Source organism: Oratosquilla oratoria, chromosome 3 (genome assembly GCF_046742065.1).
Source record: "Oratosquilla oratoria isolate Oo_2021 chromosome 3, ASM4674206v1, whole genome shotgun sequence".
NCBI classification, from domain to species: domain Eukaryota; kingdom Metazoa; phylum Arthropoda; class Malacostraca; order Stomatopoda; family Squillidae; genus Oratosquilla; species Oratosquilla oratoria.
The window spans coordinates 15,487,981-15,505,350 of NC_134779.1; the positions used below are offsets into that span (position 1 = coordinate 15,487,981).

The window sequence follows — 17,370 nt, forward strand, 5'->3', positions numbered from 1 at the left end:
TATGTTAGTAATGCTATATGAAATACATTGCCTCCTCGACCTCTTGAGGTATGTCGTCGTACTTTGGGTTAAGGTCGAGACTGTGGGGTTTGGCATACAAAATTGCAAGGAAAATATAAGATAATGCATCATGTCACTAGTGGGAGACACTGACTTGTACAAATTCATTATTATAATGAGTGAAAGGGAGGTGGTTTACGTATATCTTGGAATGCATTCATTAAGCTATGGAAAAATTGCACTAAGAAAACATTTCACTTTGCACGTATATTCTCTTTTCAATGAGAACGATTGGTAATATGTCACTGTAGCTCGGGATTTCTTTTCAATGAGATGTTCAGTTTCCGTTTACATTATTTCTATGAGAAAAGGGGAGCACTTCACTTGATTACCTTAGTTTAATGAATGTAAGACATCCTAAAAATATCACTATTTGTTAGTTTGTTCGTGAAGCTTCTACAAGAATGTGTTTGTTGTAATGTGATCTAAAAATATAAAATATAAATGCATCGTTTTGTAAAGGGAGATTTCACATTTTTACGAATGAACATATAGATCTCAGTGTGTGTGTATTATATAAATGTTCTATTTTACATAATGTTCAGGTAGGACTATAGTGTAGGAGTTTGGGATTATTTCTAATAGATTTCTCTAGTTATTTCTGTATTTTGTTGTTTCTGTTTTAAGTATCTAACATCTATTATAATGTTGCACAAAATTGATTGGCTTGTTTGTTGTAATATATCTGTAATGATTAATTGGTGGGATGAAATGTGTTTATCTATTCGATAATTTTGTTACTTGTATTTGTTAGGTTGATGTCATGTCGATTTTTGTGAATAATTATTGGCTATATTATTTGTGTATGTAATTGTAATTTTTGTAAATTATGCTGTTGTACGTATCATCACTCTTATAAATTGATTATGGAAATCTGTGGGTTTTGTTCTCTGTTCAATGAAGTTGATTTTTTAATTTAAAAACAATGTATGTTTGAGATGGTAAGTATTACTTTTCGTGTATGGGTTTCAATTATTGTTTATGGTATGAAATAATAAATGGCTATTTTTTATGGGAAGTTTTGTTAATTTATCTTAAGGATGTGTCATTCTTGAATTTTGTGTAAGATTTGACGCAGCCCGAAGGGATTTCTCCCCGTCCTCTCATTTTATGCAATGGGGGGACGGAGAGGGGGGGTCGCCGATTTAATGAAGCGGCCTTGCTGTGGATGTGCTGTGTCTTGCGACACTGCTTCTGACCCAGGGCAGTGGACAAGGTGCAGGGATGACCCGTCATTCAGGAGGTGCTAAGATAAGAGGGAGGGTGGAGGGGTGTGGAGTGTATTCAGGGATGGAATGGGTGGGAATGATTTTATTCCTTTTTCTTTTTGGCTACCCCCCTTGTAAGGGGTAAAAAGCCTTGGTATATGTATGTATGTATGTATGTATATTCTTTTCTTGTGTGTTGGCTTTGGGTGACTGCCTTTTAGTCTTCCTTGAGGCGGGAGTTTTTTTTTTTTTTTTTTTGTGTGTGTGTTTGTGTGGAATATACTGAGCTGTGCATTTTGTTGGGTGTGATCGTCTAAGGTAGTTTAAGTTAATGTGATATTGAGTTGTTATATATGGTGTATACATCACTATAACCACATCACCATTCCCACAAATCATGTGAGCGGTGTCACAATCATCACCCAGACATTCTGTCGCCAGACACGTCCGCCCTAACAAGCTGACCCAGCACTTTCGCAGAAAAGCTGACCTAGCAGTTATCGAGCACTCGGAACCAAGATACACACACAGACATACGAACGCACACATAAATGCGGTCAATCGCCAATTCCGAATAACACACGATAACACAGTAGTAATCAACCCTTGCCCCCTGGATATATTATACATTATAAAAAGGGATATAAGAAATAATTTATGAACTAACAACAACCATGTAAAGGGCCGGATTTTCCTATTAAAATTGTTTTCAAGGTGACTAAAGAGCACCTCAGAATTCTACAGACACAGCACTTCCGCCCCACAAAAACGGAGTGGACAGCTCCAGGAGCGGTCGGTGTCTGACGTGCCCTGTGTATCATAGTGTATAGAGAACTGTGCGTGAACTGTAAATAAAGTGTAGAAACTGAACATTGTGATTCCTAACCCCAGGGGGGTTGGTTACATTCTACGAAGAAACTGAACATTGTGATTTCTAACCCCAGGGGGGTTGGTACAATGGGATTGAGTACATGATGGCGGGGTTGATATTATAGTTTGTATTTGAGAGGTGTATTGTCTTTTGATATTTTATAAGATGAGTTTGAAAAGTATCTTGCACTGGGAGATGTTTGGTATGTAATCATTGATCTCTATATTTCTTAGATTTGATATGTTTACATGGTGTTTGGTATTCTGTATCTCTATTATTTGTCGTATTAATTTATTTGCTGATTTCTATTTGCTGTTAGTTGACATGTACGTTTATTGTGGTGGATCTATGTAGATGGGATATTTTGTTGTGTATTATTTACTTTACGTCTTATGAATGTCGAATTTGTTAATTTTTTTAGTTATGTTGATTTGAAGAATTGGTAGTGAATTATGTGATAACTTTGTCTTAGTATATGGATGCATTAGTTAATCAAAAATATTCCTATATGTGTATGCACTTATTGGTTTGTTTGTAACTCTCTATCTAATTGAGTGTATATACGTATTGTGGATTCACAGTGTGAAAAATTGGAAATCGGTATTTCACATACGTTACGTAGTTATATGTTGATGGTATGCATGGTCCAGGTTACTGTCTGTTAACTAGTGACTGATGGAAGACTGAAGAAGTTGATTCGTAGCTGATACTAGCTTGAGCTTGAACGTAAATATTGTCGGCCTTGCATTTTCTCGCGTGGAGGGAGGGTGTGGGTGGATGGAGTTGGTTGGATTGGTTGGTACTTGTGGCTCAATGCGTGGATGGTGCGAATGGTGGTCGAGGTGGTGTTGTCGCCGCCATGGCACTTTATCACTTCAGCCAGACACTTAGGATAGCTCGCCTGGCCTACTTTATGACCCCGAAGATTACCACTCGGGAGAAAAAGGTTCAAGGTGCCAGGCAGTCTCACCAACAAGGGTGGTGTCCCATTACGCCGACTTAGACGTCCTGCTCTGCAGACGGCTGTGAAATTTCACGCCTGGAATCTCTAGAGAAACCGTCTCAACGTTGTCTTAACTTCATATATGGCCACCTACTAAGACTAATACAAACGAACAAACTACTCAAGATATTAAACATGTGTATCCGACACCCATTACCTCAAACCTTTGAGAACAGTGGCCCACATTATCCCATTTATTGCCATTTAGTCACGTATAAGATAATATAGGATTAAAGAGTAATGAAGTCCCTCATCTAAAGGGAATGTTTCATGGTATTTACCTGCAATAAATTTACTCACCTGCTGTGCCAAATAAACATAAATCATCATTAAAAATAAGCAGTTACCAATACACTGTTTCATTAGAAAAGTGTTGTATTTTCTTTGAATTATTGGCATCACTATCTCTGCACCCTAAAGACTTGGGAATCTAGCTTGTAGATAGGAATTGAAACAAAATAACCTTGTATTGACTTTTACTGCAAAAAAAAAAAAAAAAATCAGGCAGTTTCCTCAAACAATTAAAATACAAACCATACATACAAGACTGACAGGCTTCACAGGCTAAGTCTGGACAATTTCCTAGAATATGTGCCAGACGAGCCCCAAAACCGGGCTACACCAGCAGATGTAGGGCCCCCAATACCATACCAGATCAAGTGGGTCTTTTGCACAATGACACCAAATCTGGCAGCAGCGGTGAACCACCACCACTTTAAGAGGGGGTTTACACGGTCTAACGGTTCGTCGAACGCGGTTCGACAGACACGTGTTTAAAGTGATGTGTGAACGGGGTATTTGGTTGTCGAACACGTGGGTTAAACCCCAAATACCCCGTTCACACATCACTTTAAACACGTGTCTGTCGAACCGTGTAAACCCCCTCTAAGGAAGAACCTCAAGACATCAAGTAATCCAAGTGAATAAAAAACCACCAAGCCCAAACACCCTTGCTAAACTTCACTCTGTTTACGCCCACACAAGACACAACTAGATCGGGTGCATCAGCGCAAAACATTTAATAGTATGAGGAGAGGTCACTAGAATTCAAACTTGGTTTGGTGTGTGAAATATCTAGTATACAGACTATCAGAAGAAACATTTTGTGAGGACGGAGCCTTTAATAGTACGACGTCTCTCTTGTTACATCTTTATCGTGGTGCACATATCAGAGAATAAATAGGAAGATCCGGGGAAACGGGGGCAGGTCACTGGAACCCAGGAAAGGGGAGGAGAGGGAGCAATTGCCTGTGTGTAGGTCATCCATCTGTTCACCGCCGATAAACAAACGTGAAAGGGGAAGAAAAAGCAAAGTAAAACGAATACTATAAGGTACGTTGAGCACACACACCCCTCCGCGCACCTCCACCGTGACGTCATAGGAAATTCAGAGGGATGACATGTCAATTTATATGTTGACCAAATAGATGAGGAAGATATCATACTGTTGATACACACCAACTAGCTGAATATAAACCCAGTAGTAATGACACATAAAAACATCATATGGTTTTTATTATATTAGATTTTTGATTTGCGTGGGGCGTGGATTTTATATGTAAACCTTTATCTCCATCAAGCTCAGTTATGTTTTAACCGGATTCTTTAGTCTTTTTATTTGCAATTGAATGAAAATTTCAGGAAATGTTGCTAATAAATAGTTACTTTCAAAATGACGGCTGCATACATATCCAAATGTCCGAGTTTTGTGTGTGCCACATAATTCAATCCATTTCTTTCTAAGTTCTTTATCTTTGGATAGTGAAAAGAAATGTATATTTTTATCACCTTTCAGTCTAACGGCATTGCACTTCTGCACTATACAAACTGTTGGCATTTTTATATGTTATTTGTCTGCCTTAGCTACCTATTTAATCAGAAGATGGAGCTTCGCTCCACACACTGGTGTGTGAGTGACTGACAGCTCTCGACCCGCGGAACCCTGGTCTCGATATTTCCGTTGACGTCATCATCTACCTGCGCAGTGGAGAGGTTTTCTGGCTCCCCCCACCCCCGCTAACGTACCTTATAGTATTCGTTTTACCTTGGAAACAAGGTGTGGAAGGCAACTAGGGATATTTTTCAAATATTTTGTTGGCAAGTGGAAGCAAAGGAATCCGTTTAAAGACTTCACGGACGTAGTAGTTATTTTCCACCATTATTCTCCAAATAGTGTATATTTGTATTTCATTTCAACCCTTTCGGATACAGTTGTATCGTCGCATAGTAATCATGCTCTTCCTCTTCGTCCATAAGATAAACTTTTTGACTAAACGTTATGCATATTTCCTGTGTCCTTTTTAAGATCTAGTATAGGCTTTTTTTCTGAACAATTTTTTGCTGGCCTGGGTAGAGGTGTTGACCATTCTTTATGGACTCCATTCATACTGTATTCTCATTCATTTCAGATATCACAGTAGGTCTCGTACTCTGTGCATAGGCCTCGTGTTCATTTAATGAATATTACATCACAATCTTGTTAGGGGATGCATGGGAGATACATGAATTTATACATCTCAGGGTATTGAAATAGCCGTTGAAACATAGAAGTAACCACTTTATTTTTGTACAGGAAATTGCTTTAATTTGAGTTTCGTTAATAGTATGTAAATTACAATAATATTTAACACTGTTCTATTGTCGATTCTCCATAGAGAACCTGGGCAGAACTTTAATACCTTTGGGTTACCATTAGTCTTCCTTTGACGGATTGGTGTGGGAAACTCCAAGTCCCTGTCTTTTTGTTATTTGATATTTGTTAAGTGGATTCAGCAGTGACACCCCTCCCCCCATACGGAAGAGAAGGAATAAGTGGCCTCTTATGGTCCCATAAAGTACATTTTGCTCGGTGCGATTATAATCGCTAATAATTATTAGCCTACCACATCCAATGGTGGGTGACGCGCATAATACTTGGCATTATATTTGCGTAAACGAGTTGGTAGGTTCGGTTAGAATTATTAGCCTCGTACTTTGCAGTTCGAAGTAAAACAGCCTCACCCAAAAATAAAGAATTAGTGCTCTAGGCATTTGACGATCATCCTTGAGCCATGAACGATAATCGTTGACCGATACTTGCACCGAGCAAAATGTATCAGGCCGTGAAAAGCGGCGACTGTAGTCAAGGAAACAAGGTATTGGGAAGTGGTGACTTTAATATGGAGTGTTACCCTTCTGATCCAGGAAGAGCGACACATTTGGACGATCCACTAAGGAATCGATCGTGGAGATACGAAAACCCTACTAAAGAAAAAAACTGTGAAAGACTCTAGAAGGGCATGGTCTACTTTGAGAACTAAACGAAAGGGAGATCTTTTGCACAGGTAGAAGGAATTCCTAATATATGAACAAGAGTCCAGTGCTGCTGCTGCTGCTCACCGGAGCACTGCTCCGGCACCTTTTGTCTGTTGCTCAAGTGGATACAACATTTGTCTTCACATCCATGACCAGGGGTTTCTCACTTCCCACTGCGTGGGAGTGGGATGGTGAGTATGAGTTCCATGATATGGGATTTACATGAATCGTATGGGTAAGACTGATTATATTTAGAAGAATTGGTCCTACCACGTAATACTGCCCGATACACTGACAACACTGGTGATGTTCTTCCCCTAAAAGCCAGTCAGGCTGTGCCCCTGTCTTCAGAGAAGTTAGTCAGAAACTAGACTTTCAGATAGTAGGAAAATATTGTGTGTAAGGAAAGGATGATGACACTAGAATTATATCTAAATTAACATTAAAGAAATAGAAGAGGAGTAAAAGTCAAATTAGCTAAATGTAACTTCACAAATAGCCCCAATTAGATTCTCGCCTAACTCGAGAATCCGGGACATTTGACATGACCAAGTCCACTGAAATTGTCTCCCATTAAAAAAAAAAAAAAAAAAAAAAAAAAAATCTTAAGATTTCTCAGGAACACTGAACCACATTAATTCAAAGTCCGTTTTCAAGTACAACACAACAGGTTTGTGCTTCTCTTGGAGAAGAGGAAAACGGGTCTGATGATGTACAAATTCTTGTACTAAACGCTTACGAGCTACTCTCGGAGGCAAAAAAATATGCCCCCACCCCCCATTCTTATGCATGTATATTTCGCCACTCAACAGAAGAAGCTCAAGAAGCTGCATTCTTTTCGTAAAGCAGCCGCAGCATAGAAACTGCAGGAACGCATATGTCTAGATAATTTAAATTGGGATTTGATTCAAAGCTGATGATTTCTACTGAACACTGTCGTGGTGCTTTATCCCAAGCAGCAGGGTTAACAGACAAGTTAGGGCGCTTTCCTGCGAGACAGCCAATGTTTGCAACTAGTTGCCCTCCATAGTTTTCAGTGGTGCCCTTCAGACGAGGACGTTTGAGATGTTTCACTGAGAACTATAGGAGAATTCGATGGCGCCACCGATTTCCAGTTTTGAAAGAAATATATACTTCAAATATCAAACGTATCATTAGATGCATCTTCATGCACCAGAAAACACCTATACCATCATATAAGTTCCGGTAAATCATGTTCCCTTTTTTTCCCCGTGTTTTGCGGGGCTAGTACCTACCCGGACCTCAACCTTGCAGATAGTTCGGAATAGTTCATAGTTGAACGCAGGACACTGTCCACGGTATGCCACTGCATTGACCATACCCGGAGGAAGCTGTGGTCAACTCAGGTCCGAGGTAAATGGTGGTTGGGTGTCTTTACCCAGAGTGGATTCCCATCCTTACCCCTGTGCTATGGCTAGGATTCGAACAGACGCCCGAAATCCCTACGCGGTTGTCAAACATGCGCGCTACCACTGAACCATGGCGAGGCCCCTTGTTCTTGTTATTCCATGTGTACGCCACTCTGATCGTATACTGTAGTACGTTGTCCAGGAAGGACAAGGTCATGAACTCCGGACAGAGATGGGTAGACCATGCTTATGGATTGCTGTTCCTCGGCCTCGTGAAGACCACATTTCAACACTGAATTATATCTCTAGACATCCACTAATTCCCACTAATTGTCGGTTTGTGGTTCAGTTTGAGAAGTTCTCTAGCCACCTAAGCCCCTACGTTCCATATGTTGAGAACCACCAATTAGTAGTAAATTAAGTATTGCCTAAAAGTCAGATCGGTCTCCCAAAGACCTGTAAAATTCTGAGGTAACCCATGAAGAGACTTGTTACCTAAGACAATGCCGCGAACTGACACAACAGCCGCCTGTTAACAAAGATATGGCGACATACACAATGCAGTGTGTTCCTCCCGCTACCACGTAAAAAGTTGCTGACCCAACCACCATGGTGGGTTCATTCAGCTGTCCAAACCCGAATGATAGAAGAGGATGGGACTAGTTTTCATGTTTTTCAATACATGAGTGCACACACACACACACACACACACACACACACACACACATGCACACACAAACTCGCACATTCACATGGGCAGCGGAGTCCCGCAAAGGTCTGTACTGGCACCCGTAATGTTCTAGACTTATGTAAACGGCATGGCGGAAGGAACGACAAGCTACATTACCTTGTTGCAGACGATGCAAACATTAAGAGGAGAGCAGATGACGTGAAAAACGAGCTCAAGTGCCGAAGATATGGAAATGGACAAAATAACTAGATAACCATCAATTATTTATTCAATGGCATGTGAATCAATTATGAAAGTGAAAGAGAAGAATCTGGTACCATTGGTCATAAAAAAAATTATCACCCGACAAACACACATAACAAGACTGAGGGTTTAACCGGCCTAGATCAAAATGTGCAGTAGTGGTGCCCACATACTTGTACAATAAAGTATATAGAATTGAGAGAATACAAACTAACTAAACTGACCCCCTGCGTAGTAGTCAAACTATATGATCACTGATTAGAACTATTGGAACTGCCATCATTAAAAGAAAGGGGAAAGGTGACATGATCTTGCTGTTTAGAGCATAAGGAGACTGCAAGAGACCATAAGGCCTATACTAGGCAATTGCATGCCTCTTGCCACCTGTCATCCCTATCCATAGAATTATCTTTCTCTTAAAAAACAACAAATTGTTTCAGGACTCATTACATGGCTACTGGATCTATTCCATTCGTTAAACACTCTGTTGATAAACCAGTTCTTGTCTATTTCCTTCTTAAACTTAAATTTATCAGAGCATTAAAAGGAATAGATGAAGCTGACAGAGATGTTTTGGCTTGGTAGAAGAGAACGTCATGAGGTCAAATTGAAAAAGACCACGAGTTTGGAAGGCAGCAAAATATTAATGAGAATGATCCGCGCAGGTGATTCAGTTCATGGAATAGACAATAAGGTAGCATAGTCCAGCCTAAACCCACCAGCGAATTTAAAGCCGAATTTGGTCAATGGAGAAAAATAGACGGTATTCTATGAGTGCAGCCCCCTTTCTTGTATATTACAAATAGAGTATATGATACACATAACCACGCACACACACACATACAGGCACACACACAATGCACATAACGAGATTGTGGAGAAAACGTACTATTTGCTGACGAACAAACAGTGGCATTCCACTACATGGACGAAGATATAATGGAAGAAAAATAGTTAAAAACCTGATACGCCCCAGACTAAAGTATGATGCAGTGGTGTGGTCCTGCACAAAACATATGAAACAAGAAAATTCAAAGGACATCGACCAAAGGGGTTCGTAGCCTAACAGAACATACGAAGAAAGACTAAATGAATTGGAGCTGCCAACATGAGAAAAAAGAAGAGAGAGGGAGCGATATGAAAGCAGTATTCAGAACTGTGAAAGGAGGGGGACTTAATAGACAAAGAAAACTTATCATGGGACAGAAGAAGAAGCAGTGGATACGAAAAGAAACTGGAAAATACAAGATATCTGAAGGGCATTAAGAAATATATATATTCTTTCACACAGACGCATTGATCCATGAAATAACATGGAAGAAGAGATAATACAGTCAGACAGCATAAACACATTTAAATTTGGATTTGACCCATGGAAATATGCTAGCATAACTCTTATTTTATATATTACGACTAGGTAAACACGTGCGCATTTACACATACACTATATATATGTTACAGTAAGAACACGTACCTAGGGATTACGCGTAATCCCTGAATGTTTATTCAGTGAATACGCGTAATCTCCGTTTCACTAACAGTTTATTCAGTGAATACGCGTAATCCCCGTTTCACTAACCTAACCTAACCTAACCTTAGGTTAGGTTAGGTTAGGTTCGGTTAGGTCAGGTTAGGTTAGTGAAACGGGGATTACGCGTATTCACTGAATAAACATTCAGGGATTACGCGTAATCCCTAGGTACGTGTTCTTACTGTAACATATATATGTTTATATGTATCTGTATATATATATATATATATATATATATATATATATATATATATATATATATATATATATGCATATGCATACATGTGCGTTGTACATTGGTAGAGCGAGCACAGGAAGAGTCACAGGCGGTAGATTATTGGCGTGGGATTACTGACGGGCGATATAGCCTAATTAGAAGTAGTTCCGTTGTGTTCCCAGTCAAAGACAATTGATGCGGCGAAATAAATGTTTATGGGCTTTCTACACCCTCATAGGAGCTGTTGTTTCGCTTCCCACAGCCGCGTGGACTACTGTAGAGGATACAGCACAAATGAGGATGTTGAGAATAGTCAAAGGAGTAATAAGAAAGGCCAGGATGAAGAATGATAGAATGAGAGAAGACCTAGGGGTTGCCTCGCTGTTGGAGGAGGTGGGAAGACCGAAACCGAGATGGTATGGACACGTCAAGAGAATGGAGGGAAAAATACCTGTCGTGGAGGCCGGATGGGAGCAGAAGACTTTTTTGTGGGTCGAGAAGGAGGAACAAATCTACAGAGTATAGTGAGGAGTTTTCTAGTCATTTATTTACTTGGTATATAATCAATGCGGCCATTAGAAAGATTGGATGATAAGATGCAAACCTCTACAAACATTAACACTGTATTAGAAGATGCAACTGACGAAACAGTTGTTTACTATATAACGATTGAAATAAACTTACCATAGTGAGATGGCATCATAGGTGGAATTGGTGTAATGTAGTGCCATAATAATTGACAAAGGACACCATAAAAACCTTCATCATTGTCATCCCATTGATTTATTATGAAATGTACACAAACTCTCTCAATATGAAGCCAAGCCAAGAGAAAGAACAGCAGTCAGAATCGGGTGTTCAGCTGCAAACCATCTGCAGACATTGAATCAGCTGATCGAGGAAACTACATAATGGTTAGGGAAAGTCTTTTGACTCGAAAGGAAAAACGGCAATGCTAAATTCTGTACACAGGTGAAAATAACTTACCGTAAATATCAACAGAGTACGTGAATGGCACAGGTTTGAAAATAAAGAAATTATTGGTTGTTATTCAGGTAATGCTTAAGATCAATAAAAGATAATGTAAACGCAACTAAAAGAGATAGCACAACTGGGAAGAAATACACACGTAATTATAGGAACATAGTGAAAAACTACATGATGGACGTAAATTTTACAATCACAATATAATCCCAGCTATGTTGTTTTGATCAGAAACTCGGGAATTGAACCGATGGATCCTAAACTAAGAACAGACAGAAATGGGGAAATGAATACTGGGAGCCATTTGATTAAAAGAACAGGCAAAAATAAAATATATGGGAACCAGAAGAGAAATTAAGCTGGGCTTGTGTAGAGGGTAGGGAAGGACAGGCAAACCGGAAGGTAAGAGACAAAGTGGAACGATGGGGTTGACATTCCATCAGAGGTGGACTTCATATAGCTGATTATGATGGCAATACACACACAACATATATTGGTATCATATGGTGGTAATTCACGTGGCATCCTGTTCTGACATTATAGAGTTGCTGAAAGGCTTGGACTCCAGCAAACCCCATCCTCTCTTGACGTGGAATTTCTATTTAAGAACGTCCCCGCGCGCTGTAGAAGCTTTGTCTTGGATAAAGTGTACCGTGGTTTGTCGACTTAGGTGAATATCCTTGCAGATCCCCTGAAACCCCTGTTTGAAATCTGCACTGAGGAAGTCCTTTTAAAATGCCCAAGAGGAAATATATTTTCTCAGTAACATTGCATTACAACGGGATCTCCAATGGGATAAGCAACATTGAACACGTCCATACGAATAGTGTGAATTGTCACAATGCTATAAACAATATTTCCTGCCAGATCGAGAACCTACACGGTTTCATTTACCCTAATTGTAACATACTGAAGAAAAGTATGTTGCAGAGGTAACATTGTGTCTCCACCGATCAAAATTGGCTTTCAATTAGTTTATTTATTTATCTATTTATTTATTCATTTATTGTATATATATATATATATATATATATATATATATATATATATATATATATATATATATATATATATATGACTGGGCTGTTTCTTTGCCTAGGCCATTCCTTGAATTAATGCAATGTACGGATAACTGCATTTTTTCATACCCTTCAAGCCCCTTGTGTTCCAGTTTCTTTCCATGCTCAATTGTTGCTCTCCCGTCCCCTTCTCAAAGATATTTTCTGTCAGATTTTTCCATTCCTTTCATAAGTCCAAAATCCATCGGTCATATTGCCTTTATCTTCTTTCTCTTAATGAGGGCTGGACTAGTTTTTACTCGCCCCTTGTACAATCTGTTTGTGATGCTGGGGACTGTTTTGGCTGTTGTTTTATTTTTGTATTCTGCTAGTACTTCCATACCTTTGTGTGGTCACCACCAATGCTACATACACTACTCTTGGTCGGATAAGATTTTTATTATATTTTTTCATCATCTCCCCATCCATGTTGTGATTTTTTTTTACGTTTGTCAGCAGCTCATGGGGTCTCTCCAGTAATCTTTTTTTTGTGTGTGTGTGCATATTTACCTAGTTGTAGTGTACAGGAAATGAGCAATACTTATTGGGTCCCGTATCCTACTCTCCAATTTATTATATCTAACTTCAAATTCATGTTCAGTTCCAACAACTTAATTTCCAATTATCATGTTAAAGATTTGAATTCATGTATTGCTCGAGTGTGTGTGTTAGCGTGTGTGTGTGTATGATATTTCTAAAGCGAAACTGTTTTCTAATGAACACATTATTGACTATTTCTTAATTCATTTCCTCTTGGAAACTGGTCGGTAATGAAATTGCAAGTAAGCGAGGATACATCTCTTGAGATAACGAACACGAGCCCGCCTATCTATCCAGCCCTTACTATTCCTCCGGCAAGTGATGACCATTTTCGCTGGCCACCATCTCGTTACCTGGCTTTGTCTTCTTCTTGGGATGGCGCATCTTCTTCTGGATCATACGCTCCCGTTTCCCAGGTTTCCCGCCTTCGGAGACAGAGGCTGAAGTTCCATTCCCGCTCAGCTTATGGCTGCTCGATGGGTTCTGGGTTGACTGGGTTCCAGTTGCAGGCACTTTCTTGTCCGGCTTACCTTTACTCTCAGAAGTCAGGAGGATCCCGGAGACACCCGTACCACTTTTGCTCTCAGGAGAATGTGACCCTTCCGTGGTTGTATCTTTAGTTCTATTTTCCTCGTCCAACTCCGATGTCGAGATCGTTTGGGAAGTCACTGTCTTTCCAGGCACGGCCCAGAGACTGCCCACTTTGATCAACTTGCGTTCTTGCAAGCCTGGCGAAGTCCACGCGGTCCTGCCGTCGATGTCTCTCGGCACGTAACTGAAGGCGAAACTTTTCTTCGCGTCTTGCTTGTTATCGTGTCGGAGTCTCTTTTTCTTGTTCCTCAGTTCCTTCTCGCGAATGAGACTCTCTTCGTCGATGTGGAAATCCTTCTGAAACTGTTGAATGGTCTTCTCTGCTTCCTCGAGAATTTTTCGAAGTTTTTTGAAACCCTCGTCTCCCTCGTCCTTGATAGCAAGGATTTTGGTCACCTCGCTTTCGTTCTGATGTTTGCCAGGGGACGTTGACAATTCGTTCTTCCGGATCAGCGTGGTGTAGAGGTCTCCGATGAAGCCGTCCTCGTCCTCAACATCGCCGAAACCGTCCTCTCCCGTTTCTAGGTGATCTTCCGGAGGCACGTCCCCTCTCTTCGGGGATCGTCGACTTTCGGTTGCGTCCTTCTTCGACACTTCAGGACTCCAAGCGCCTTCGTTGACCTGGAGAAGCCGTTCTGACGGCAATACAGCAGACTGGACGCCGTCACCCTTTGCCGCAGTGTGACTCACTTCAGTTTCAGAGGCTCTTTTCCGCTCTCCCAAGGCGGCGCTACCTAACAGCTTAGCAGTACTGGGGACCTGCCCGTCAGCAACTTTCTGTCCAAGTGTTGGACTTTGACTGTCACTATTGTCATCCTTAACATCAATAGCGTTCAGCTCACTAACACTTTCTTTGTCTTCGCTGCTAGCACTTCTACTACTACTACTACTACTACTACTATTACTACTACTAATACTGCCAGTACTACTTTTATTACTACTACTATAACTATCACTATTATTCTTCCTAATATCTATAGCATTCATTTCACTGACACTTTTTTTGCCTTCACTACTACTACTGTTACTACTTTTGCTGACGCTGCCACTTTTGAGATTACTATTGTTACTTTTGCTGCCACTCTTGCTACTTTTACGCCCAATGATGTTGAAGTCCCTTGGTGGAGGAGGCGACGGCGCCTGTCCAGGGTCCCTTTGGAAGTCTCTCCCGAGAGGCACAGAGTAGGGTCGAGAAAAGGAGGTAGACGACGATGACGAGGGATCTGAGGATGATTTCTCCACGACGTAGGTGACCTGCAGGAAGGGATTCGAATATTACTCGTCACAAGGGACTTGACCGTGCGGGGAAGTCTTCGTATATGCCACAGATTGATTGGGTGTCAATGCGCGCAAAGGGAACTTTCTTAAGGAATATTGATAGTCTATTGAGCGGCTATAGGCTATACTAATACAGATCGATGTGTCTGAAAGTATCGCTTTGAGTAGGATGTGTTATCTGTATAAACAACAAAAAGCACAATCTAACACTGTATGTGGTGAAATATATTAAGAACATGTTATCCTTACATCAGAATGACTATGTTTATTGTAAGTAAAGGGTAAGTTTTTATGTATGGCAACAATAATTGTGGAACCTATATAGAGTTGTCCATAGAGCAAGCAGCTTCAAGTAGACTAAGTTTAATCCCTTAGATATATCTATACACTTTTAGTGTTAATTCTAGCTGCCGCCAGGCGGTTTTATTAAGCTAAAGGGAGAATCCGCAGCGAAAGTATCAATGAAGAAAAGGGATGACGGTAATATTGGTAAAGTCGAGTAGTTACGGTGGAAATCACTATAAAAGGGTTTCCTAATGTGCACCGTGGAGACCAAAAAACTTGTCTTAAACTACATTTAACGGTGACACTGGTCCAGTAGTCAGATGTGTAGGTAGTCGAGGTCTACGGCAAAGGTAAGCAGTCTTGTTCAGCAAATGAATGAAGAAGTCTACGTTGTCATTATTATCATAATTGAAATCATTATCATTATTATTATCAGAAGTCCATCCTATATGATGTCAGTTACTCATAATCTAGGTTATTTTTCATAATTGCTGAATAGTATTTTTTAATGTTCCGCTCGTTGTCTAACCATATTTGATTCACAAAACTATGATTGCCGGAGGAAAAGAGACGGTGTGTCATGCAAGCCAAACATCTGCTTATTCTGTGTTATTGAACTCAGACATGTCACCTGAAAAATAGCTATGTTTGCTTCGACATTTTGAATAAATGACTGATATTGCGTGATTCGAAACACAGACCGTCATTTAAATAGAAATATTGTGGGCGCCAGTACCGACTCTTGTAGAATTCATCTAGTTACCTCCATCCTATTCTTTTACTTTAAACTCTCCTCAGTGGTCCAAATTTCACAATCGTCGTTTGTGTGGTACCCTGTTAAAGACTCTTTAGGTACATATAATCCAGCCGCTTATGTAAGGGAGCGTATCGATCGTTCTTGAATGATGGATTAACAAATTCGAGATACTGGATCTTCCATTTCCAGTTTTGTAATAGTGTTACAACATCGAGAAATAACGTCACCACTTCAAATAAACTGTGACGACAAGAGATCAAACTAAAACGAAATCGTCAAGGAATTACCATTTACTGTCATCCCCGCTGCAGTGAAACGGTGCATATAAACTGACATTATTAACCCATTAAACTCCGATGACAAGATGTCTTGTCATTTGGTCAAATAAAACAAAAAATCATAATAAAACAACAAAATGTTTGATGATCAAACAGCACCAGAAAAATATGACGTCATCAGTCCTCCTCCTCGAGGAGGAGGACTGATGACGTCATATTTTTCTGGTGCTGTTTGATCATCAAACATTTTGTTGTTTTATGATGATTTTTTGTTTTATTTGACCAAATGACAAGACATCTTGTCATCGGAGTTTAATGGGTTAATTTGCGCATTGAGAAGCACTGTTGACACCCCGGGTTCTACACATCAAAGAAACTAGCTCAATGTCTTCCAAAGGTTGTCAACCTCTGATCTAGATAGTCCGTATAATGATGGATCATCCGGTCCAGTCCATGTCAGTCTGAAGTCATGACACTGTTACGTAACTACTGAGAAGTAACAGAATCACAAAATATGCTTTAATTCTATTTTACAAAAATGTGAGCTAAGGAATAGATCTTTACAAAAACTAGGTTTAATCTATGTTATCCAGGAATTTAGTTAACGGTGTAGTAAGGAACGTTTAATCGTGGAACGTTTGTTATGTTAACCCTGTATATAATTTGGTTTGATGTTAAGGGGCTATCACACTGGGCTATTTTTTCTCCAACCTCCGATCAATCGATGGCACATGCCCACTTCCAGAACCTTTTCAGCCGTAAAATCACTGTGGAAAACTATTTCGATTTCTCAAAAAAAAAAAAAAAAAAAAAAAAAAAAACGTAGAATGTCATTTGCTATTTTCCTCCAGCATGTCATCGAATTCTTTCCCGAAAGCTGCGGGTTGCTGCAAATCTGCTCCAACAATCGGAGGAAAAATATCCCAGTGTGATAACGCCTTTTTAGGTGTTCGTTCCTTTTACTATGTACGTACTATGCATGCATGATGTATTCTACTATCAACCAATCTACCATCTACGTTATGAGTCCTTCATCACTATATCACAAAGTGTGTCCAGTATCACCCCATGAGACCTGTGCTACGAGAAAACATACGCATGCATGCATACA

The 17,370-nt window shown here is 40.0% G+C and overlaps 1 protein-coding gene across 1 annotated transcript in view; it reads right to left on the reverse strand.

Annotated features, from left to right (window-relative positions):
- Positions 1-11,864: 11,864 nt before the first annotated feature.
- The window catches only part of LOC143020820 (uncharacterized), a 125,363-nt gene continuing 119,857 nt past the window's right edge, over positions 11,865-17,370 (reverse strand). The window contains exon 12 of the mRNA XM_076177630.1: positions 11,865-14,915. Within this exon, the coding sequence (XP_076033745.1) occupies positions 13,374-14,915 (1,542 nt within the window). The 3' untranslated portion in view covers positions 11,865-13,373. The remainder of the gene's footprint in view (positions 14,916-17,370) is intronic.